The sequence below is a fragment of the Zootoca vivipara genome, chromosome 1 (assembly GCF_965207765.1).
Source record: "Zootoca vivipara chromosome 1, rZooViv2.hap1.1, whole genome shotgun sequence".
In the NCBI taxonomy this organism is placed as follows: Eukaryota; Metazoa; Chordata; class Lepidosauria; order Squamata; family Lacertidae; genus Zootoca; species Zootoca vivipara.
Window position 1 is genome coordinate 7,180,813 of NC_142582.1, and position 24,173 is coordinate 7,204,985.

General features: G+C 45.1%; 1 protein-coding gene across 3 annotated transcripts in view; it reads left to right on the top strand.

Annotated features, from left to right (window-relative positions):
* The window catches only part of PLEKHM3 (pleckstrin homology domain containing M3), a 72,636-nt gene that overhangs the window by 46,829 nt on the left and 1,634 nt on the right, over positions 1-24,173 (top strand). For all 3 annotated transcript variants that reach the window (XM_088669785.1, XM_035138301.3, XM_088669863.1), the window contains 2 exons: positions 886-949; positions 14,120-14,277. In XM_088669785.1, the coding sequence (XP_088525911.1) occupies positions 886-949; positions 14,120-14,277 (222 nt within the window). The remainder of the gene's footprint in view (positions 1-885; positions 950-14,119; positions 14,278-24,173) is intronic.

The window sequence follows — 24,173 nt, forward strand, 5'->3', positions numbered from 1 at the left end:
GGTAAAAACCTAGGATGAACTTTTATTTCTGAGTAGCAGTTTACAATCATAAAGTGAATCATATGTCCCTAGCAAAATTTAATATTTGTCAGTTTAACGTTATTAACGTTGTTAGAGAATCATGTCTTGTCAAGAAACTATTCAGAGAAAAAGGAGGCAATACCAGAAGACATGTGGCGCAGTGCCGTTTTTCTAGAAAAAGGGGTGCCAGAACTCACCATGAATGCCTCCCTTGTTCTCTTATAAGGGCAATGGTGCCCACCTGAGAGGGGCCGGAACTGAGTTCCGGCAAGTCCCGGCTGGAAAAAAAGCCCTGCATGTGGGCATATACAAAACTACAGATCTGTTAAGATGCCACTGTTACCCCCAAATTTAAAATGAGGTCATTTGGTTTTTAGTTTAAAGCTGTGTGGAATTTTGTGAATGGGTAAAAATCTTTAATATTCAGCACTAAAGAAAACAACAAACAATCTCTAAGATGGTTCAAATTTTGTGCCAGTATTTCTCCAGACTTTGGGATAAAATGGAAATGACGGGTTCTAGGAAGGTGCTGCTGGAACCACCTGTAGAGGCATGCTTTTCCTCTGCGGTCTTCATACTGTGGCCTGTGATCATACTGTGTGTCAACCAGTTTTAAAGAAGATAGACCTTCCTTTGTGAGAAGGAAATAGCAGGTCTGCAGGAAATGCTATGGTCAGTGAAAGTAATGCAGATTCTCTAAATACTGTGTAAAAAAATTGGGATGATGGTGAAAGAGCATTTTTTTCTTGTGGAGGTTGAAGAATTCAGTGTTTTTAATATTGTCTTATAAGAAGTTTCTGTATGAGATTTTGTACTCTAAAAATTATACAAATACTCACTTTTTATTCTTGTTTTTTTGCCAAGAATTTTCCCCAGAGAGTATCTTCTTCAGCAGATCCACCTGTATTCCCTGGCAGACCTACAGCAGGTAAATGACTTTAGTTTTTCCAGAAGCTGAGCCTTATATATACTGCAAATACAGATTTTGTCAAGCTATGTCTTGGTGAGCCTTTCCAGACCAAGAAGTCTTCCTAAATGGTAACTCAGAGAAATGCCTTAGTCATAGGTTGCTTATCTATAACCGGTATATCAATGATGATGATTTATTGCCATTAATGCAGTTAATGGCAAATGAGCTGATACCTTTTATGTCCTTAACTGGAATAAAGCCTACATGGATGTAAAGATACAGGGCAAAGGAGCTCCTACATTTTGTTAGAAGCTCATGAATGAGAGCTGATATAAGTGGTTAAGGGGTTATCTGTGAGCCAAGAAGACCCCAGTTTAAATCTGACTTAATCTATGAATTCCATAAATGACGTTAAATGGGTCATGATTCTGTCAGGCTCAGAACACAACCTGTAAATTAGAGATTTAAAATACTAGTCTACCTTACATTGCTGTTGTAAAGATTTCTGAGACCATGTGTGTGAACTGATTTTTGAATGTTCCAAAAGCATTACATAAAGTGCTGGATAATCATTAAATGCTGTTGAGCGTCTGTATCACGGAAGTGACTTGTCTGCTGGCAGAGTTGTGAGATAGAAACAAGCAAACGGGTTCAAGGGAAAAGCCAGAGAGCAGAGGTATTTGTGGTGCTTTTTGTAAGTGCCTCGTTCTTCAGATAATCAAACTGCAGAAGAGCAAGTGGCCTAAATCTGGGGTGTCAGTCTGCCCAGTTGCCAGTTTCGTAATCTCCAATGCCTTGCAAGCTGTTTAGCACCAAGTATTGATAGCAGACTTTCAAGAAGCGATCAGTAGTTTATCAAACTTTCCTTGGGAGGGATGGGTAGTTGGTATTAAGGGGGTGGAGGCTTGCAAGAGTCATACTGCACACATTTATTTAACTGCTACTCTGACAGATTTCTTTGTGGTGATACACATTTACATTATTTCCTTCCTTTTCTGCACCCCAAACCTTTCATCATGTAATTCAATTACTGTTGTGGCTCAGGTGTGTTAAATTGGATTCTGCTTTTAATCTGGCTGGATCCTTATTATCAGCCCAGAAAGTCTCTCTCTCTCTCACTCTCTCCTTCCCCCTCCTCAATTTCCTTTCTTCTTAAGTGAGAAAACAGCCCATGCAATTTCAGTCAAAATGGTGACATGATAAGGTTGGAAGAAGAAGATCTTTAGGTGCCCTTAGTGATGCCCTAGCCAGATCCTTATTCAGGAAGTGTGACATTCTTGATTTAATTTTTACATTTATTTTTCTAACATCCATGGGACCCAAATCAGTGGTTCCCAGGAAGTCTCACATCCAGGCACTGATCAGCCCTAGACCTGCTTACCTTGAGCAAAATGCCTCATGCTTCTTGAAAGCATATCCCTGGAAGAAAATTAGTTTGAATGGATTCTATTAGAAATGAAGTGTATCCAGGCACTGTGGCCAGCCTTTAATGTCATGTTTGCAGACACCTGTATAATGCAGAGTTGGTCTGCCAACAGGCCTGGTGCCTGGTGCTAGCGCTCCATAATGCACATAAATTTAGGTTGCAGCCCTAAACCTGCTTACCTTGAAGAAAGCCCATTTAACTCAGTGCAACCAGCTTCTGAGTAGGCTTGTCCAGGATTGCACTGCTAATAAATGATGAACCGTGTTTACTTAGGAGTAAGTATTGAGTTGAATCGGGCTTACTCCCAGGTAATAGTAACGCTGCTTTCCATGCATTTGCACCTGGTGAACCTGTGTTGAACAAACCTTGTATTAGCTGTACGCCACACATTGGTTCCATTTTAACACCAAGAAAACTAGCTTTTCCTTGTGCGAGTGGAATTGTGTGAATGCGATATGCAAGGTGGCTTTAAAAGCTGCTGAATGAACAGGTGTTTTGCCCCAGGTGGTGGTTGTTGCAGTGTAATTATAGGACAATCAAAGATAAATCCACTCCATAATAGCCTTTAATGCTCCTGTGCTCCACGAACAGAATAGTGTAGCACAAAAGGGAAGGTGTGAAGCAGGAGGAACATAATTCTGGTAAAGTTGTCAAACTACTAGTAATGCCATTTATTCTTTTCATGGTTTGGAAAGCACTGTGGGTGCAAATAAGAATGCCTCAGCGGGTCTGATCTTTAACCAAAGAAACAGTGGTTAGTCACACACAGGCTTTAATAAAAATAAATGAAATAAAACAATTTCTCTCGTCATGCTGCCTGGTGAGCACAACAGCTGGTCCAGCTACACAGTCCCACTAAATTGCTTATATGTACACTTACCCTGCCCGCTATTGCTTCTTTATTTTCCTACGTAGGCTTACAATGTGATGTGGGCACAGCTGCTGCCTCTACAGCAGAGGTAGCCAACATTATGACTTCCAGATGATGTTGAACTCTTAACTCCCATCAGCCCCGACCAGCTTAGCCAAAGGTTAGGGATGCTGGGAACTGTAGTTCAGCAGCTTCTGCAGGGCTCTGCATTGGCTACCTCTGCTCTACAGGCTCCAGGTGTCTTGCCTCTGGCCTAGGAGCAGCACCTTGCGGAGTGGGGAGGAAACCACCAGAGCAGCAGGCAGCAGAGTCAAGGAAGTGAGCCCGGGTGCTACTGATCCCTGCTTTCTTTTCATCCAAGGCCTCTGCTAAGGGTGCGGCTCCCCTCCAGCCAGATAGGAGGAAAGCGCTGCCACGAGGTGGGCCAGTCCTTAATTGGCATTTGGTGTAGCTTTAATCCTTTTAAGACTGTAAACTAAATATTGTTGAGAAGGCAACAAGCCCAGAAAAGCAATCTTGCGTAATCAGGTCTTTGCTCTAATGCACAATTGTGAGAGGCCTGGCAGTTTGCGTAATATTTTAAGCTATGGTTGGTTTAGCTCAGAGGAGCGAGCTAGGTGCCATACATTCCCTTATCTCGTTTTATCCTTGCAACACTTCTTTTGTGCAGTAAGTGAGAGTGCTATATAGTCACTTGCTCCAACCAGTGCCGTGGTTCAGGTGGAAAACTGAAGGTGAACTTCCCATATCCAGGCCCAACATTTTGTCTATCATCTCTATCTATCTATCTTTCCTTCTATCTATCTATCTATCTATCTATCTATCTATCTATCTATCTATCTATCTATCTATCTATTGAATTTGCATGCTGCTCTTCATCTGCAGATCCCCAGGCAGTTCACAAGATAAAATCACAACATGAAAATCACAAAATACATAGTAAAAATAAGGCCAACAACAAACCAATAATCCCCCCTCCCACAACACAATTAAAAGGGCATAGGATGTCACTCAAGAGGGAACGTTTTAGCCTGGCACCTAAAGAAGTATAATGAAGGCACCAGCCAAACCTCCCTGGGGAGAGCACCCCACAAGTGGAGAGCAACAGGTGTTGTCACCTTCCAGACCTCTCGTGGAGGAGGCACACAGCCTCAGAGGATGATCTTAGGGTCCAGGTAGGTTCATATGAAGAGAGGCGGTCCTTGAGGTATTGCAGTCCTGATGGGCCTGGAGACTAATTGGTAGCCAGTGCATTCAGATTCAGGCCAGGATCAGTGTAATATGCTCAGGCCATCTCGCCCCAGGGAGAAACCGTGCCACCCAATTCTGCACTAGCAGAAATTTCTGAACTGTCTTCAAAGGCAGCTGTACATATAGCACGTTGCAGTTGTATGACGCATTGCAGAAGGATACCGTGTTATCCAAAACCGCTGAGAGGTTCAAGGAGAACAGGGACAACATACCCTCTGTTTCTCTCCTGATACAGGTCATACAGAGTGACCAAAGCAGTTGCTGTGCCAAAACCAGGCCTAAACCCCAGTTGAAATGGATATAGAAAATTACACCACTATGCTGTAAAAGTGGTGGATGAAGAAATAGCTCGAAACATTGGTGGTGTTTTTAAAACTAAACCTTTGTGTCTTGATGTTTTCACTCTTGACACTGCTTGCAGCTGGAGGAGAGTCCTCTACGGTCTTTGGCTATCCTTCTGTTTCCTCTTTTGCTAAATTCTATATACACCACACTATTCTGTCACCTACAAGCGCTATTTCCAGTTCCAGTCTGGAAAAAGTGTGGTAGGCTTCTCCTTTTTCCTAGACTTAGCAAAACGCCAATGCTGTGGCTGCTTAACGCCCCGTAGCAGAACATGGTGCATTACTTAGGAAGCAAATCACACATGTTTTCAAATCTGAAGGTCCCAGAATGTCAAAAGAAGTTAACAAGCCAACCAGTATTTCCAAGATAGCCCTTTCCTAATAAAAGCTAACTTCACGGAAATAATTCAGATTGTGAACGGACGGTTGAAATTACAGCCCCTGTGTTGACTTACAGAGAATCTTATCGTCAATATGATGATAATGATTAACATGCTGATTTACAAGGGTGGGGTCACAAGATATTTGCAGACTCTGCACTGTCTTCCCAGTGGCAACAGCAGCTTGGTATGTAGGCTCTGTCGCCTCTTTAGCTTCAATTATTAACCCTAACCTGCAACCTCACAAAATACAATGCTCCCTCCTTAAAATTAAAGAGGGTAAATGCAGGCTTAACCTCTCTTTGTTGAACTGCACTTGCCTTTTCCTGGAGATACCTAGCTCAAGGTTAGCTGCCTTGAAGTATCGGTGAGCTAGCAAATCAGGCTCAGTAAAATGATCGAACATTGTGAAACTTTATATTTTACTTATTAATATTCTTCTACTCTTTGGGGGGGCTTGTGCATTTCTCTTTAAATGGCAGGCCTTGAATAGAACTTTTGGGGGCACATTTTTTAAGGTTCCATAATTTTAAACATCATCATCACCATTTTATTTATATGCCACCTTTCCATAGTTAAAACAATGCTCAAGGTGGCTTACAACATGACAAGATTCACATAATTACCAATGTAACAAAAGTCATAAGCAATAAATAAAACACATCAAAAACTGCACAACCAAATGAAAAACAATTTCCACATAAAACATAAAATCTAAAACTAAGAATACAGCTTTAAGATCAATTACAGACTGAAACTGCCTTGGTCGTGCTGGTCGATGATCTCCGGCGAGCTAGGGACAAAGGTGAGAGCTGTTTCCTAGTTCTGCTGAATCTCTCAGCGGCTTTTGACACCATCGACCATAACATCCTTCTGGACCGTCTAGAGGGGTTGGGAGCTGGGGGCACTGTCATACAGTGGCCGTGTTCAGAAAGTGGTGGTGTGAGGGATAGTGTTCAGACCCCTGGGTTCTCACTTGTGGGGTGCCTCAGGGTTTTGTCCTCTCCTCCATGCTTTTAAACATATATATGCAGCCGCTGGGAGAGATCATCAGGGGGTTTGGGCTGGGTGTTCATCAGTATGCGGATGATACCCAGCTCTACCTCTCTTTCAAATCAGAACCAGTGAAGGCGGTGAAGGTCCTGTGTGAGTGCTTGGAGGCAGTTGGAGGTTGGATGACGGTTAATGGATTGAGGTTGAATCCTGACAAGACAGAAATACTGTTTGTGGGGGACAGGAGGCGGGCAGGTGTGGAGGACTCCCTGGTCCTGAATGGGGTAACTGTGCCCCTGAAGGACCAGGTGCGCAGCCTGGGAGTCATTTTGGACTCACAACTGTCCATGGAGGCACAGGTTAATTCTGTGTCCAGGGCAGCTGTCTATCAGCTCCATCTGGTACGCAGGCTGAGACCCTACCTGCCTGCAGACTGTCTCGCCAGAGTGGTGCATGCTCTGGTTATCTCCCGCTTGGATTACTGCAATGCGTTCTATGTGGGGCTACCTTTGAAGGTGACCCGGAAACTGCAACTAATCCAGAATGCGGCAGGTAGACTGGGACCGGCCGACGGGACCACATAACACCGGTCCTGAGAGATCTACACTGGCTCCCAGTATGTTTCCGAGCACAATTCAAAGTGTTGGTGTTGACCTTTAGAGCCCTAAACGGCCTCGGTCCTGTATACCTGAAGGAGCGTCTCCACCCCCACCATTCAGCCTGGACAATCAGATCCAGCGCCGAGGGCCTTCTGGTGGTTCCCTCATTGCAAGAAGTGAGGTTACAGGGAACCAGACAGAGGGCCTTCTCGGTAGCAGCACCCTCCCTGTGAAACGCCCTCCCATCAGATGTCAAGGAAATAAGCAGCTATCTTAATTTTAAAAGACATCTGAAGGCATCCCTGTTTAGGGAAGCTTTAATATTCAATTGGGAGCCTCCCAGAGTGGCTGGGGAGACTCAGCCAGATGGGCGGGGTATAAATAATAAAATATGATGGTGATGATGATTACAATTTAAAGTGACATAGATAAAAATTCGAAAAACAGAAATGGAGCCCTCTCTGCCCAAGTGGAGCAGCAGGTGATATCATGAGGGACAGCCAGCCTAGCACTCAAAACATTAGTTCACTCTACAGCACGGGTGTCAAACACAAGGCCCGGGGGTCTAATCCGGCCCGCCAGACCTCGTCATGTGGCCCGTGTAGCCGCCACCGACATTAGCCGTTGACAGTAGTTCTGGAGCCTGCGATTGGCCGAGGGTCAAAACCGGGGGCGGGCCTGCAGGCGGAGGCCGGGGCGCTGGATCCGTGCTGACGGCCTTGGCCAGGGAATTTCAATTTCGAATGAGGCTGAGGGAGGCGGTGGCACAGCGGCCAGAGATGCAGGAGGAGGAGGAGGAGGAAGCCCGCCGAGGAGGTAGGAAAGCCCTACAGGCACCGCCGGCAAAGTTGGTGCCGGGACCAGCGCTGGAATTTTTTTGGCGGGCTTTGCTGTTGTCTCTGAGAGTGAGTGAGGCGGCACTGGGGAGCCGCCGCCCGCCGCTTCCCTTCCTCTCCTCGGCTGCATCCGGGAGGTTGGGCGAACGAGTGGGCGAAAGGGACGCGGAGTGAGCCTGAGGGGGAAGTAGGCGAAGCGCAACAGCCGCTCTCTTGATGGAGCCGGGTTTCTCTTCCCTCTTCCCCCGTTTTCTCCTCATAGACACTCGGGAGGGTGCCTGGCTTTTGCTCTGCCCCCCCCACCCCGAGCCGCCCTTTGGCTTCTCAGTTCCGGCGGAGCTGCTCCCCGGGGGGGGGCCGGGAGGGAGGCGGCGACAACGGCACGGGTTCCTGCTCTTCCCGCTCTGCCGCCGCCTCCTCTCAGCCCCTCGTGATGTAGGGCTCCAGATGGAGTCGCCTCGCGGTTTGAGTAGGTGGGAGGGGAATTTTTTTGGGGGGGGGAGGTTTTCAAGCCTCCTCTGCCTGCAGTCCTGGTAGGGAGAGGCGGCGGCGAAGACGACAACAGCGCGGGTGGGGGGAAGAGCAGCTCTGAGGCGAAGATGCACGTCCGCTGGGGCTGCCGCCGCCTTCCTCCTCGGGAAATCCGCTGCCCTCCCTCAGCGTGAGGGGAAGGGACTCTGGCGCTGAGGAGGGAGGATGCAAAAGCAAAGCAGGGAGTTGGCGCTGCACCGCATGTTCCTGCCCCTCTCCAAAGCATGGGGTGGGTTGCAGCGTGTGGCATCCTGCCTAGCGGGGTTTGGGTGTGCGCAGGGCGGGAGAGGGAAGCCCTCTTTCCATCTGCAGGTTTTTAATCCCAGCAGTGGCTTTCTCCTTCCTGCCGAAGGTTTAGTTGAGCGCCCCCCCCCCGGAAGCCGTCAATCCCCACCTTTTGTTCAAATTTCCCTCGTTTACATCCCCTCCCACACACGCGCCACGATGCAGGAATGTGATCCGCGTGGGGGCGGGAATGAGCTTACATTATTACAAAAAACAGTAATAATTGAATGCAATGATAATAAAGAGTGGACACATAGTCCTACAGACACAACCGGCCCTTTGAGGGTGACCAAACTGCTGATGCGGCCCCCGATGAATTTGAGTTTGACACCCCTGCTCTACAGGGTGATTTGAATTAAACTCTCAGCTCTGCCATGGCATTACTTGGGTAGCTTTGAGCTACCGCCGTATCTCTTGACTTTGCTTCCCCCTAACTCAGAGAAGAGTTGTCAAATGTAGGCCAGTTCAACATGATGGAATCAACATGTAAAGTTCACGGGACGTGCTTCTCTGTGGTGTTGACTCCACCCGAGATTTGAAAGCTGCTCTCCATATGGATCGTCCCATGAGAGAGAGAAAGAGGGAAGCAGGCTCCTTCCCACCACAGAGAGTATTTCCTTCTCACAAAGGAAGGTCTTCAGAACTGCACACATTCCTGGTGGCCTGTTGGTGCTGGCCTGGAGACTTTCCCATTCTGCTGAGTTCCTTTCACACAACATGGTCCCATGTGGAGCTGCCGCAACATGGAGATACTTCCCTGCTATAAAATTTTAGTTGGCCGTGTTTAACAACGGTAAGCATTTAGCATACTCTGAATATACTGTTGAGGCTGATCATGATGAACAAAGCTAGTGGCTTAGTAAGTTAATTTGGGGTGCATTTCTGCCCGGTTATTTGGGGGAGTGGGTGGGAACCCTCAATGGAATAGAACAGTAACCCTGGGCAGTGTTGCCGCCACATTCAGAAAATATAGGCACAATATTTGCTTGCTGAGTCAATGTTTCCCTACCCCTCCCCTGTGAAGTTCTCACCATGTATTGATTTAGCTCTCTGGTTGTACTTTGACTACGGTATGTTAGGCGTATGCCTAATACATTGTGAAGATACGGAGATAACATTCTTTGTATAGTACAGCTTTCAATGAGACTTCCTTAAAGACCTTTTCTATAGAAGCTATTTGTACTCATTTCCCCAGTGCGTTATTTTTGTAAACAGCAACTTTGGCTGTTAGGTGTTCCCTCTTCTCTGCAGCCATTAAATAAATGGAGCAGCAAACTGCAGCGCACCGTGGTGACCGGTAGGCAAGGAAATCCCATACTGTACTGAAAAGGGTACCAAATTGTGCAAAACACCTTTGTTAAACATTACTAAAGCATTTTTACAATTTATAACATACATTACATTGCAAGATAACATAAAACATACATTCAAGACTGTATTGCAGGTTATTATACAAATTCATAATAATAAAACTATTTAGCTGTGCAATCACTCGATTTAACACTCATTGGGAGCCGCCCAGAGTGGCTGTGGAAACTCAGCCAGATGGGCGGGGTATAAATAATAACATTATTATTATTATATGCAAAAGCCTTTGACTGTGTCGACCACAGCAAACTATGGCAAGTTCTTAAAGAAATGGGAGTGCCTGATCACCTCATCTGTCTCCTGAGAAATCTCTATGTGGGACAAGAAGCTACAGTTAGAACTGGATATGGAACAACTGATTGGTTCAAAATTGGGAAAGGAGTACGACAAGGTTGTATATTGTCTCCCTGCTTATTTAACTTATATGCAGAATTCATCATGCGAAAGGCTGGACTAGATGAATCCCAAGCCGGAATTAAGATTGCTGGAAGAAATATCAACAACCTCAGATATGCAGATGACACAACCTTGATGGCAGAAAGCGAGGAGGAATTAAAGAACCTTTTAATGAGGGTGAAAGAGGAGAGCGCAAAATATGGTCTGAAGCTCAACATCAAAAAAACCAAGATCATGGCCACTGGTCCCATCACCTCCTGGCAAATAGAAGGGGAAGAAATGGAGGCAGTGAGAGATTTTACTTTCTTGGGCTCCTTGATCACTGCAGATGGTGACAGCAGTCACGAAATTAAAAGACGCCTGCTTCTTGGGAGAAAAGCAATGACAAACCTAGACAGCATCTTAAAAAGCAGAGACATCACCTTGCCGACAAAGGTCCGTATAGTTAAAGCTATGGTTTTCCCAGTAGTGATGTATGGAAGTGAGAGTTGGACCATAAAGAAGGCTGATCGCCGAAGAATTGATGCTTTTGAATTATGGTGCTGGAGGAGACTCTTGAGAGTCCCATGGACTGCAAGAAGATCAAACCTATCCATTCTTAAGGAAATCAGCCCTGAGTGCTCCCTGGAAGGACGGATCGTGAAGCTGAGGCTCCAATACTTTGGCCACCTCATGAGAAGAGAAGAATCCTTGGAAAAGACCCTGATGTTGGGAAAGATTGAGGGCACTAGGAGAAGGGGACGACAGAGGACAAGATGGTTGGATAGTGTTCTCGAAGCTACGAACATGAGTTTGACCAAACTGCGGGAGGCAGTGCAAGACAGGAGTGCCTGGCGTGCTATGGTCCATGGGGTCACGAAGAGTCGGACACGACTAAACGACTAAACAACAACAACATTATTATTATTATTATTATTATTATTATTATTATTATTATTATTATATCCTAAGGATGCTAGCGCATGAGGAAGTCTCGCCACAGCGTACAATCATTAACTCAAAGCTCTGCTAATGCAGTTGTATTTCAGGTTTTTTGTTTTATATATTTCTATCACTCCCTGCTATGCAAAACTTCCAGGAAGTAATAAACCGCATGCTTGCCATTCCCCAAACACACGTAGGTAAAATGATCAACCGTACAACTCTCATCATCAACAGACTTGCTTTAAAAACACACCAGAAACACCTCAAAGCCCTCTGTTGCTAGATATAGTCTGACTACCTAGTCTGCCTTACAAATCGAAGAAGGTCACATTATCCATCTTTCAGACTCTCAAAACAAAAAAATCAAAAAGGCTCTGAATCAGGCATCACCAACCTATGGCCCTCCGGATGTTTTTGCCTAGAACTCCCATGATCCCTAGCTAACAGGACCAGTGATCAGGGATGGTGGGAATTGTCGTCCAAAACATTTAGAGGACCGAAGGTTGGGGTGCCTGCTCCAAATCCCCTCTTCCTGAATTCTAGAAATCACCTGCTAAACACATTAATGCAGCTGAACCACATCAGCACGGCTGTTGTGAATGTTCAAAGCATGTTCCAGCTTTGCAGAGGGTTATCCTCTCCACATCTGCAACTATGTAAGTCATGGTGCAGTCTCTCTCTACTCTGGTTTGCAACTGCATTTCTTTTTAGGTACCAGCAAGTAGCCTCTGACTAGAGACAATTGACTGCAAGGCTACAAGTGCTGTCTGCAAAAAAAATTCTGCTCTGGTCAGAATTTTCATAAATTGCTTGTCATCCGGTCTCTGCCTCCCAGCCAGTAGCATGCAACCTTACCCACCAAGTACCTCAAGATGCCTCACGGGAAGTGATTCTTAGATGAATAAATAATACACCCCCCTTTTCTACCCCTAACATGGACACACACTTGTCTTTGCTGACAAACGTCCTTTCCAAACTAATCCAGATCCTGCAAAAGCTCCAGTATGCTGGTTTCTTAGTAAAGCATGGAGATCGTGCACTTCTGTGTATATCAATTTGCGTGTTATTATTTTAAGAACTTATTATTTACAGCCTGTTGGCTATACGGTAAGCTGGAGACTGAATTATTTAGTGCTGGATATTACTGATCCTGGTGCATCATTCAAGTCTCCTCTGTTCTGGCCTGCATTTCTTTGTTTATATATTAATCTGGAAGTGTATATGCTCTATCACCAACATATCTGCTGCTCCTTGCGTTTCCTCATATTTGCTGGACATCATTTCCCCTTAACCAGTTTAGACTTTTGACTCTGATTACCAAAATTAATTAAGGAAGAGATTTTTTTAAAGTTGCTTATAGTACTGACTTTGACCGTCTATTATAATGCAACAGTATCGGAGCCCTGGCCTTGAACCACACCTTCCCGTAGTGACCTTTGTGAATTGTTTAAGGTCCAGAGTGAGGCCATCATTCTATAGCAGGACACAGTAAAAGCATCACCTTTCCGTGCAGTACAAACAGATGTCGAGTCTGTGTGGCTAGCAATAACATTTCAGCTTCCTGCTGCCACAGATGTTCAGTTCTTACAAGAGCGAGGGCTTTTCGGCGTTTCCATCCCGTGGCAGCGACCCAAGCCATCCCATCAACTTCCTTTCCTGCCTATATTTTTCCATTTAGTGTATGTGCTGCAGTTTAGGCGAGCAGAAATACATTTAGAATAAGAGAAACATTTAGCATAAGTGCGGTGAGCATTCTTATGGAATCTGCATTTACTCATTTTGCTTTAAGGTTTGGAGTCTTGCGGCACCTTAAAGATGAACGGTTTTATTACAGTGTTAAGTTGTCGTGGTCTACAGTACACTAAATGCATGAAATATTACCCTGAGTAGCAGAATATACACACACACAGACACACACAAGGTTTGGGAGGAGATTGGAGATAGTGAGGGCAGAGGGAAATGGAACACAATAAATACAGACACGGTGATAATTATGTAATTACCAGTAATCATTAATAAAACAGTTGTTTTGGCATTGGTAATTGGACACTCAACATTTTGAGTAAACAGAAAGAAAAAGAATGCTAGTACTGAGGAACATGGTGGAGGGAACTGGCACATTTAAGCGAACATTCAAATGTGGATTTTCACATACTAGGGCCGTTGCATGCCTCTTAAATTATTTGTGTGTGTGTGTGTGTGATAGTATCTTCTCACACCATAGTTCTGTGTGAAATCAGGCTCTCACCCTTCTCTTCGATTGTTATCCATTATTCTGTGTGGAGTTTCATGAGTAAAACAATAGAAAAGCACAGTAAAATAAAAACAGACAAGCATTGTAAGTAAATGAATTAAGCAATCTAACTTTACCCATCTCCAAACAGGTGTAAAATGACCATACCTTTTAATGTTCTGTTACCTTCTTGCCATGGGTGGGTTTTATTTGGCATTCTTTAGCCTGAATTAGGGGACCCAGGTGGCGCTGTGGTTAAACCACTGAGCCTACGGCTTGCTGATCAGAAGGTCGGCGGTTCGAATCCCTGTGACGGGGTGAGCTCCCGTTGCTTGGTCCCAGCTCCTGCCAACCTAGCAGTTCGAAAGCACGTCAAAATGCAAGTAGATAAATAGGAACCGCTACAGCGGGAAGGTAAACGGCGTTTCCATGTGCTGCTCTGGTTTGCCAGAAGCGGCTTTGTCATGCTGGCCACATGACCTGGAAGCTATACGCCGGCTCCCTTGGCCAATAATGCGAGATGAGCGCGCAACCCCAGAGTCGGTCACGACTGGACCTAATGGTCAGGGGTCCCTTTACCTTTACCTTTAGCCTGAATTACATGATTCATCCCACCCATCCTGCAGCAATCCCTTCACTGTTTAATCAACTCTGAATTGTGTTTTAGTTTGGTAATGAGACACACGGATAATGTCCAGCCATTTCTGTTGCTGATTCTTGGTAACGGGGTCTCTTTTCTGTTGCTTTGCAGGTTATCGAAGGGAAGCTGGCCCCTTTTCTTGGGAAAGTAATCAAATTTGCCACTTCCCATGTGTACAACTGCAGCCTTTGTAGTCAAAAGGGATTCATGTGCGAGATCTGTAACAATGGCGAGATCCTGTACCCCTTTGAGGACATTTCTACAAGCAGGTAAAGGATTGTGATTTCATGTGTTGCGTTGCATGTGTGTACATTTACTATGGTGCGGTAATGATGAGAGGGCTAATGCAAACATGAGCAAGAGTTCAGCTTACCTCCTTTCCATGTGGAAACCTTTTATGAAGGCCAGACGAGACAACATTAAATGCATCTTCATACCAATAGGGGAATTTCCTCTCAGTGCAAATGGCAGCTTCAAAGGAGTGGTTTTCACGTGGCCTACAGTAAGTTAAACTGCAGTAAGTTAAACTCCCTCTCACCATCACCACCAATAATCAACCCCCTCAGCTGCTACTTGCATTTGTAGCCAGTCCAAGTGGAAAGTGTGTGCATTCATGGGGTATGTACCATCATGCTTTGGCCTGCTTCACCACATGTACATGCACTAGGGAATTGGAGTTCAGCACCACTCTTGTAAATGCAAAGGACTAGACGTGTAGTTATGGCAAGCACAACAGTGCACATAACACACAAAGGGGCCTTAAGAGAAGACTTGTGAACTCAAGAGGGACTTTCACAATCTGACCGTTAAAATTCCTTAAGATGTTTACCGTGTTTCTCATATTTTAAGTCATCCCTACAAAATAAGCCATGGCAGGATTTTCCTGAGTTGAAGAAATATAAGACATACCCCAAAAATAAGCCGTAGTGGTGGGAGCAGGTCTGGATGGCGCCATGGAAGAGGAAGATGCCTGTAAGCGCCCGGAATCGGCTGCTGCTGCCCCTCCAAAATGTCCAGCAGCATGCACCGTGCCAAGCGCTGACCCGGCGGCGGGACGCAGCAAGAGCCGCAGCGCGCGCTGCTCCGAGCCCCGACCCGGCAGCGAGACCCGGCAAGAGCCTCAGCGCGCGCCGCGTGGAGCCCCGACCCGGCGGGACCCAGCAGCGTGCCCTGCTGAAGCGCCGACAACGCGCGCAGCAGCCGCCAGTTCCGGGCGCCGAGCCGCGACAGGAAGAGGAGGGACGCAGCGGGACGCAGCTACAACGACAAAAAACACCCGGCCGAGCCTTCATTGGCCGCCGCGGCTGCCACTCGCTGGTCCCTCCTCTTCCTGTCGCGCGCGCTGCAGGTCCCCGCCGGTCTCGCTGCTGGGTTGGCGCTTGGCGCTGGCGCTGCGGGACGCAGCAAGAGCCGCAGCGCGCGCTGCTCCGAGCCGGGATCCGGCAAGAGCCTCAGCGCGCGCCGCGTGAAGCCCGACAACGCGCCCAGCAGCGCAGCAGCAGCCAGTTCCGGGCGCCGGACAGGGGAGGTACCATACTGTATTTTTTTAAAAAAATAATAAGACACCCCCCGAAAATAAGCCATAGGCTTATTTTCTTGAGAAAAAAAGATTATAAGACATGACTTATAATATGAGAAACACGGTATTTCTAAGCTGTTCAGATTGTAAATGCAAGTCTGATACAGTGGTACCTCGGGTTACAAACGCTTCAGGTTACAGACTCCACTAACCCAGAAATAGTACCTCGGGTTAAGAACTTTGCTTCAGGATGAGAACAGAAATCGTGCTCCGCGTGGCAGCAGCAGGAGCCCCCATTAGCTAAAGTGGTGTCTCAGGTTAAGAACAGTTTCAGGTTAAGAACAGACCTCCGGAACGAATTAAGTTCTTAACCAGAGGTACCACTTATTTTAGAGGCCCTAGGCAAGGTAAGGTTAATGGGACCTGCCTACCCCAAGCCAACAAGTTTCAAGAATATTTAACTTTTCTGGAGGTCAGTATCCAGAATGTCTCTTCCCTTCTCTTGGCTCCCTGTTTGTATGGGAAGCCTGACAATAAGAGAAAAGGAGAGAGGCACTTGATGCTTGTCTTTCATCAGCCCATAAGTAGTTGTGCATTGGCAACTGAGCACATCATCTTGCTGCATATTGGATTGTTAGATAAAGGAGTTGGCCAGGCTGCATGTTGGGGCTGATTCATACATGCATGCTCATCCCTTAATCGGACTGCATATCATTCCTGTGTGAATCAGGGACAGATAAAACAGCTATGTCACCCCATTGAGTTTTTCAATGGAGTATCCAGGAGTGAGTCATAAATAACTAAGTTTTGTATATGCATTATGTTGATCCTCCCTTGGGCATTGTTGGCAGTTTGTGAGATGGCCAGGATTATTTTGTTAGCATAATTTGTTGAGAGTTATTTTTCTTCCCAGCTGGGAGAAGAGTTCCGTGCCAGTGCAGCCCAAGGCCACCTTTTACTGAGATTTCTGACTGGCACCTCTTTTACTGCTAATATTCGCCCCATCTTTCCCTGGTTTTGTTTCAGTACCTTGTTTTTAGCATGAGATCCAAGCCCTGAACATATATTAAATGAGGTGTGCAGCACAACTACGCAAACACTGATTAAGAAAGAAAAGAGAACACTTGCAAAACAGTAATTTCTAGGACGGAAAGTTGTTAAAAAGCATTAAGGAGAACTAAGATCATGGCTATATAAGGCAAAGATATCTGCAAGGCACTCGTGAGGATAATGAAAGGGGCAAAATACTTGATGTAAGAAGGTTTCCCAGTGCAATGCATGTAGTTTCTCTGCAGAATGATTTGGTTACTCTGAGTGTTTGCTGTGCATTAAAATCACAGGTTAAATTGCTTAGAATTCTGAAATCTCAAATGCCCTGAGAGAATTTGCAGTGCATCTCAGATCAGTGATATCTGGGTGTAATGACTTCTGTTGGTGCTTATTACACTGGCAGCCAGTAATATATATGTGTACATGTTCAATACAAAAACAGATTTAATGACACTGATATAACCACATCATTTTCAAAATAATATTTAATATTGCTGTACCAGTGAAGTCGTGGTTCAGTGACAAAAGTGAAATAGTTTGATCAGTTAAGTTTTATTTTGATAATTAGTTTGAACATTATCTGTCTGTATATTGGATAATATTCATTTGTTGGGGCATTGTGTTGATAGAAAGCTGGTTGCCCATTAACAGATGTAATAGTCTATTTTGTTTTTAAATAAATAGTTCATTCATTCGTAAGATTGCCACATGGGCAATGCTTTGAATTTAGGTTTGTTAACAGAAATCAAGTGCATGCAGTGGGCTGCCTTTTAATTCCAAGACAGATCTTGGCAGCCAGTCATATGTTTCACTCTGAATTAAAGTATAACCCTCTTTGTCCATTATATTTGCGGGAGGAGGTGGGGTGTTTCAACTTGGTATGAGTCAGGGGCTCATGTGCTCCTGCCCCCACCCCAAAGAAAAACCTCACAAATATTTCAATATATTGAGATTTCTGTTAGTAGGGTTGCATTCCCTTATTTAGGTAATCATTGCCTTAAATGCCATTTAACTACCGTAGGTTCCAAATGTTCTGTTCTAGTTCTTATATTACACTGTGCCTTAGGATGTGCACAGCCCTCTCTGTTCCCTGAGCCCCCTGCTTAGGATGGCAGAGTTACGAACAAGTTGGACCCTGGTGCCTGATTCCACATTTCCACTTTTGAGCAGCCAAAGAATACCATACAGTGATATTCATCTTGCTGGTAGTTCTCCTGAAAGGTTTATACCGTTGTATCAGCAAACACAAGCCCTGGCATTGAATTTCAGAGGAGTGGCCTTGTTAGTCAGTTGCAGCAAAAAATAAATAAAATGCATAGCCTTTGAATAGAAGTAGGTGCCCAAAACGGATTGAGAAGGTTGATTGCCTTCAACCAAACATTATTCCTGGGTGGGGAAACCTTAGGTTTTGTTTTAGCTAAGGAATTTTCATTAGAGTTTTTCTTTTCTTTTTTCGGGAAGAAGGACGGGGTAATTTAATCTGGCATGTTCAGCAAGTTTCACTAACACCTCCACCCCCCCCCCCACAACCCTCTAAAAGGGATATATAACATTTACAGTTTTGTAGATCCATGAAAATGTTAGTTTTCTAAGCTTTGCCCCTAAATGGAGATGAAAATAAATATTAACACATGTGCGTTGTGATGAACTTACTGTTGTCCTAATAACTTTGTTTCTGCTCCTTCACTTGCATGTGTTCAGCTTCACTAAATCTAAACAAAATGAATTCCCCTTATGTTTTAAATGAGTGCAAAACTGGACTTTTAATAAACCTTGAGCCTCTGTTAGAGTGGTATGAAAAAAAACCAACTATCAGTTGCCTTAATAAGAAGTTGTTTGTACTGTGTGAAAGAGTTCCCCAGCGTTCACAGCATTCTTTAATGACTAGGAACCGAAGTGTGTTTGCACCTTGCTTTGCATATATTTCCCCTTTGCCTTTTTGCCTTGACCTTTCCGCTTGACAAAGAAGAAAGCAAAGTGATGAGTCTCAGGTGCCCTTGCCAAGACCTGCCAGAGGGTCAGCACTGGATGACGACCATCCTGATATAATGGCATCTTCACAGAGGCTGATGGAGAGAACAAGTTCTGGCAGAAAAGTAGTTTTTTTTATGGGTCCATTTCCAGATGTGATTTCTCAAGTCCTGTCTCTTACCGAGACAGATAAATCTCAGGGCAGAAGGACACCCCCAACCACTTTTAAAAAGCTGGAGTTTCCATTTGCACGGAGACTGTTTGCTCAGCATTCATTTTTTGTCAATCCTTGAGCAAACAGAGCAAATACCTGGATAATGCACTCATCTGGCTTTGAATGCACATATATTACATACCCTTTTCTTGCTAATCGGTGTGACACATTCCTTTGTTGGCTAAATGGTTCCAAAACAAACACAATCATTTCAGTTAATTAGCAGGGTTTTGTGGGCTGTGCCTGGCAGGCTCCTTACATCCTGTCCAACAATACACAACTTCCAAGTCTGCTGTCTTAGCACCGTTGTAGAATGCTCAAATAATTCTCTCTATCTCTTTTTTTTTCTTGCTTGGTTTTGCATTGCTTAGTTAAAGTATTCCCCTTCCTTGGATTTCCTGGGTGTCGGGTTTGGAATGGAAACTAAAAATAGAAGAATAGTAAAGTGGAAGTGGAAATGTTGTAATAGTTGGGTCTTCTGATTTTTTCCTGCCAGCTCCAGCAGTTAGTTTTTAAGTAGACATGGAAATTGACTCACGCCTGCTGGAAATAGTGTTCTCAGGAAAGCTTTACTTTGCAGGGGGCAGAGTGTCAGGTGGTAGTTACTCACTGGGGTGGTTGAATAGCACTGCACATGCTTGAAGATACAGTGGTGCCTTGCTAGACGAATTTAATTCGTTCCACGGGTCTTTTCTTATAACGAAAAATTTGTCTAGCGAATCCCATTGGAATGCATTGAATTTTTTATAATTTTTTTTGCCCATAGGAACGCATTCATTGAATTTCAATGCATTCCTATGGGAAACCGCGATTCACTAGACGGATTTTTCGCAAAACGAATACGTCTAGCGAGGCAACCTCCACTAGAAAAAACCTTTCGTTAAGCGGAAATTTCGTTAAGCAGGGCATTCGTTAAGCGAGGCACCACTGTACTGCATTGTGAATTTTTCGCAGCTTTCGGATACAAGCTCTTGTTGCTGAGATCTCCTTCACCTTTTACTGCAAGGACTCAAAAAATGAGTTCTTCCTTGCAAAGTAAAATGCTGATAAATGTTTAGTATGACGAAATTCCAGGTTCTGCTATCTGTCAGCGCTGGGTTACATTTTGTTGTTGGGTCATTGTTGATCTGGTTTCTCTGATCAACTTCAGGGATAGGGGTCTCAAACTGGTATTCCAGACAGACAACCAAGACCCAGTGTCTTTTTTCCCTCTACCACCAATGCAGCCCATCTGCTGAAGGAATTGCTTGCTTTACCCAGAGGTGTCCTCTAGAAAGCATTAGAAGACGCACCGGCTGGTGCATCACCCAGTCAGGTGGAATCAGTGCAATTCCACTCGGCCTTTACCCCAGGATATCCTCTTCAGCCCACCCTAAACAACCTGACTCCCATTGAGAAGAGCCTGTGAGGCTGAATTTCTGCTCTTCACCTTCCTTCGCAGAACCCTCTGCCTCTGGAACTTGACCATTTGCTGGTTACCTCTGTCCTATCTGCCTGCTAGCAGCCATTCTGAGAACTGACTTTTGTCCGCTGTAGATCATACCACTTGCCTTTGACCCCCACCTGACCGAGAACTTTCTCGCTCCTGACCCTGGCTATCACTTGTCGGGTCTTAGCGAACCTTGACACATGGACCTAAGGACAACTGTGAGCATTGCAATAGTGCTGGAGGAGACTCTTGAGAGTCCCATGGACTGCAAGAAGATCAAACCTATCCATTCTGAAGGAAATCAGCCCTGAGTGCTCACTGGAAGGACAGATCGTGAAGCTGAGGCTCCAATACTTTGGCCACCTCATGAGAAGAGAAGAATCCTTGGAAAAGACCTTGATGTTGGGAAAGATGGAGGGCACTAGGAGAAGGGGACGACAGAGGATGAGATGGTTGGACAGTGTTCTCGAAGCTACGAACATGAGTTTGACCAAACTGCGGGAGGCAGTGGAAGACAGGAGTGCCTGGCGTGCTCAGGTCCATGGGGTCACGAAGAGTTGGACACGACTAAATGACTAAACAACAACAAGAGCATGCAGGGTCCCTGTGCATAGCTGCCTACCACTTTTGAGCCTACCACTTTTGACATGTACTGTCTGTGTGCCCATAAACTTTGCACAGGCATTAAGTCCCACATGCTGTTGCATGCAATGGGTCATAGGAAAACTAATCTTTCAGTGTTACTTTTTTTAAAAAAAACACACACACACACACACAACAACACAAGAACAACCCTTCTGTACAATCATGACTCCAGCCCATGCAGAAAATGAAATAACTTGCTCAAGCATCTCACTGACTACCATACTAATGAATCATCTTGCTTTTTTCTTTTTCTTTTTAAAGAAATGTGTTATTGTATCATATGTTTCAGGGCATGCAAACAAGTATAATCTTCTGCACTTCAGAGCTGAAATTATCTTGTGGCTTCTAGTAAAGAATGCTAGAAGGGAGGAAGCTGGTTAAAGATGGGGCTGGCTGGGGCACAAGTTTAAGGAGAAATATGTGCCTCCACTATCGGTTTCCAGCACCTCCACTAAGAGGTCATTTCACCCACCCCAAATTTCCCGTGTTAAGAATGGCTGCCCTACAGGAGCATACTTCTGATCACTTAAAATGCAAAAACCTTCACGGAGATTCAGAGGTGTTTCAAGCACTGGTGCTATGTGCATAATCTAGGCAATGAGCCATACGATTGCACTCCTACAGCAGCTGTAACCATAGGAAGCCGAACATGAAAAGTGGACTTTCCCCTCTGGGACTGCTGCAGGCAAAACGGAAGACATGAATGAGTCCACAGTTGCTTGTTTTTAAGGTCTCATCTTTTTGTCATCTTCAAAGCAACAAATGTCTTCTCCACAATGTCATTGTATTTGTGCTCAAAAGGATCTGAGAAAAGGAGAATAAAGGCTTAGTAATAATGAGGCTGTTTTGTAAATAAGTGCCATAAAAGGAACACCCTCTTTCCCAACACAGGTGCTTCTCGTTGCCCTCAGATGTTAGAGAAGTGGGTGACGCAGCATCGAGCTGTAGCCTTGGCCAGATAAGAAGCAGGTGTTTGATCGCTTGATTGAAATTCTGAATGGTCCTGCAGCCACAGCGAGGAGCTACACCTTTGTAATTTTCCATGGAAGTTAGAGTAGGTTGCAGCTGGGAAAGATTTCAGCTTTTAAGTTTTGCAGGTTCATCTCAGCTTCATGATTCCTTCTCTCCTTAAGCTGTATAGTGAATTGTGCAACGCAAAATCAACGGAGTGCTTAAGTGCCATATTTCGTTTTCACTTGTCAGTCCCTTGGTGAGACTGCAGTTGACTTCACACATTCCGTTTGTGTACCCGGTCCTCTACCACATGTGCAGGTGGTCCTAACCGGGCTGGCAGGGCTAGCCAGGACTCACTCTGGTCCACCCCAGTGCCGGCAGCTCCTCCTCGTTCATCTCACCATCACACACAACTTCCACTCCATTCTCTTCCTCTTAGGGCCCAATCTGGCAGTGGGGAGAGGAAGATAGTAGCTGCAGCCCTCATTTTCTTTGCTTGTCCCTCTATGTTTCTTCTTCCTTACCCAATGAGATGGCATGAGTGGCTGTGGGGGGGCAGGGGGGGGCTTCTCTACCATTGGGAGCAGGTAAGTAATGCAAATGGCACCAGCAGCAGCAGCAACAACAACATTTCCTCTACAGTGGTGCCTCGCTAGGCGAATGCCCTGCTAGACGAAAATTCTGCTTAACGAAAGGATTTTCTGATCGGAGGTTGCCTCGCTATACGACGAGATTTTCTATGGCCACCGCTTCGTCCTGCAAAGCGTGGCCATAAAAACCTCCGATCAGAAAATCAGGGCATTCATCTAGCGAAAGGGGAGCCAGCTGTAGCAAGGGAAGAAGGCAAAGGAAGCTCAGCTGAGAGGCGCTGACAGCTGTCGCCGCTTCTCAGCTGATCTCCCTTTGCCTTCTTTCCCTGCTGCAGTTGGTTCCCCTTTGTGTTCCGCTGGTCTCTGCCCCGAATTGAGTCCTGGAACGAATTAATTTCGTCTAGCGAGGCACCACTGTACCTCATTGCTGCCACTGGGTCTGAAGAAGGAGCAAGCAGAAGAGGCAAGGAAGAATGACCTGTCCATGTTTGCAAGAAGAGCATTGTCCAGCAGCAATTTGTATGTGTCGGGAGAATCTGGTTTATGGTGGGCCCACACTACCTGCTTTTTTATTAGGAACCTCACATTTCCCTCCGTCTTACTGATCTTAGGAATCTTCTTGGTCATATGAGTACCTGAAAACTGCATGGGAAAAGCTGCTGTTTGAGTGCTAACATTGTGGGAAGGAAGCAATTGTGTTCTCTCCAATCTCTCTGTCACTGTTCTCTCTACCATCAGCTCACCCTTAACACTTTGTCCCGCAACCCGTACCTGAAAATCTGTACTAGGTAACAAGTGTTTAGCCTCTACGAAAGATTTTCAATAAGCTGAATCCAAATTATTGTGTAACATAGAAGATGGTGATAACTTAGTATACCTTAGTATATGAGCTGAATTGGGACGCCGCCAGAGAGAAGTGCCTCTCCTCAGTAGCCATCGTTCTGACTTGGGTTGCCAGAGTTCTCCAGAGAAAGATTTCTAATGACCACAGACTTAAAGAGGGCAAGTTAATGAAGAGCTGCTTTAAAATTAGGGGATTCCATTTGGTAATGGAATTCGGCCATGTCCTAAGCTGAAATGTCTGTGTGGTGTTGAAAGACAGACCCGTGTACAACGCAGAGCAAAGGTTTGATCTAGATTTTAGCAGGGCATGGATCACAGTGGCCAGGCAGGATTCTCTGTTTGCAGTTTTCTATTTCTGCATGCAGCAGTTATCATGGAAAGTATGAGTTTTCCTGCAAACGCTTATGCGGCAATGATTCAGTTAGTCCCTAATGAAGGCCACAATTGTATGCATGTTGGGAACCAAATCCCATTAAGCAGTAGGAGTTGTTTCTGAGCAAATAATCTATGAATGAGATTAGGGTGCTACGGTATATACACTAATGCAGCTACTGTTCTGGAATGACTGGGTATATTAAGGGTTAATTTGGTAGTGAGAAAACAACAATTGGACCTGTAGTGTGGGATAACTGGTTAAAATGAAGAAGCTGATTTATGGAAGGCTTTGAGAGCTGGAAGCATAAGTGCTGGTGGGATTTTAAGTAAAGCCCACGAAGAGTGGCATTCATGCCTGCTTTTCCCTGTCCTCCTGCTTGTAATCATCTGTTCCCTTTTATCAAGGAACAAGTTGATTATTGATCATACAGAAGTTTTGGGTGGTGGGTGGTTTTTTTATGTTTTGCAACTTTTTCAAATGGTTTGAATGATGTATTTGCTCTTAATTTTGAAATAATTAATCTTCTCTTGTCCCTCCCCACCCCCTGATTTAATGCATCTGGGTAGCAACGGCA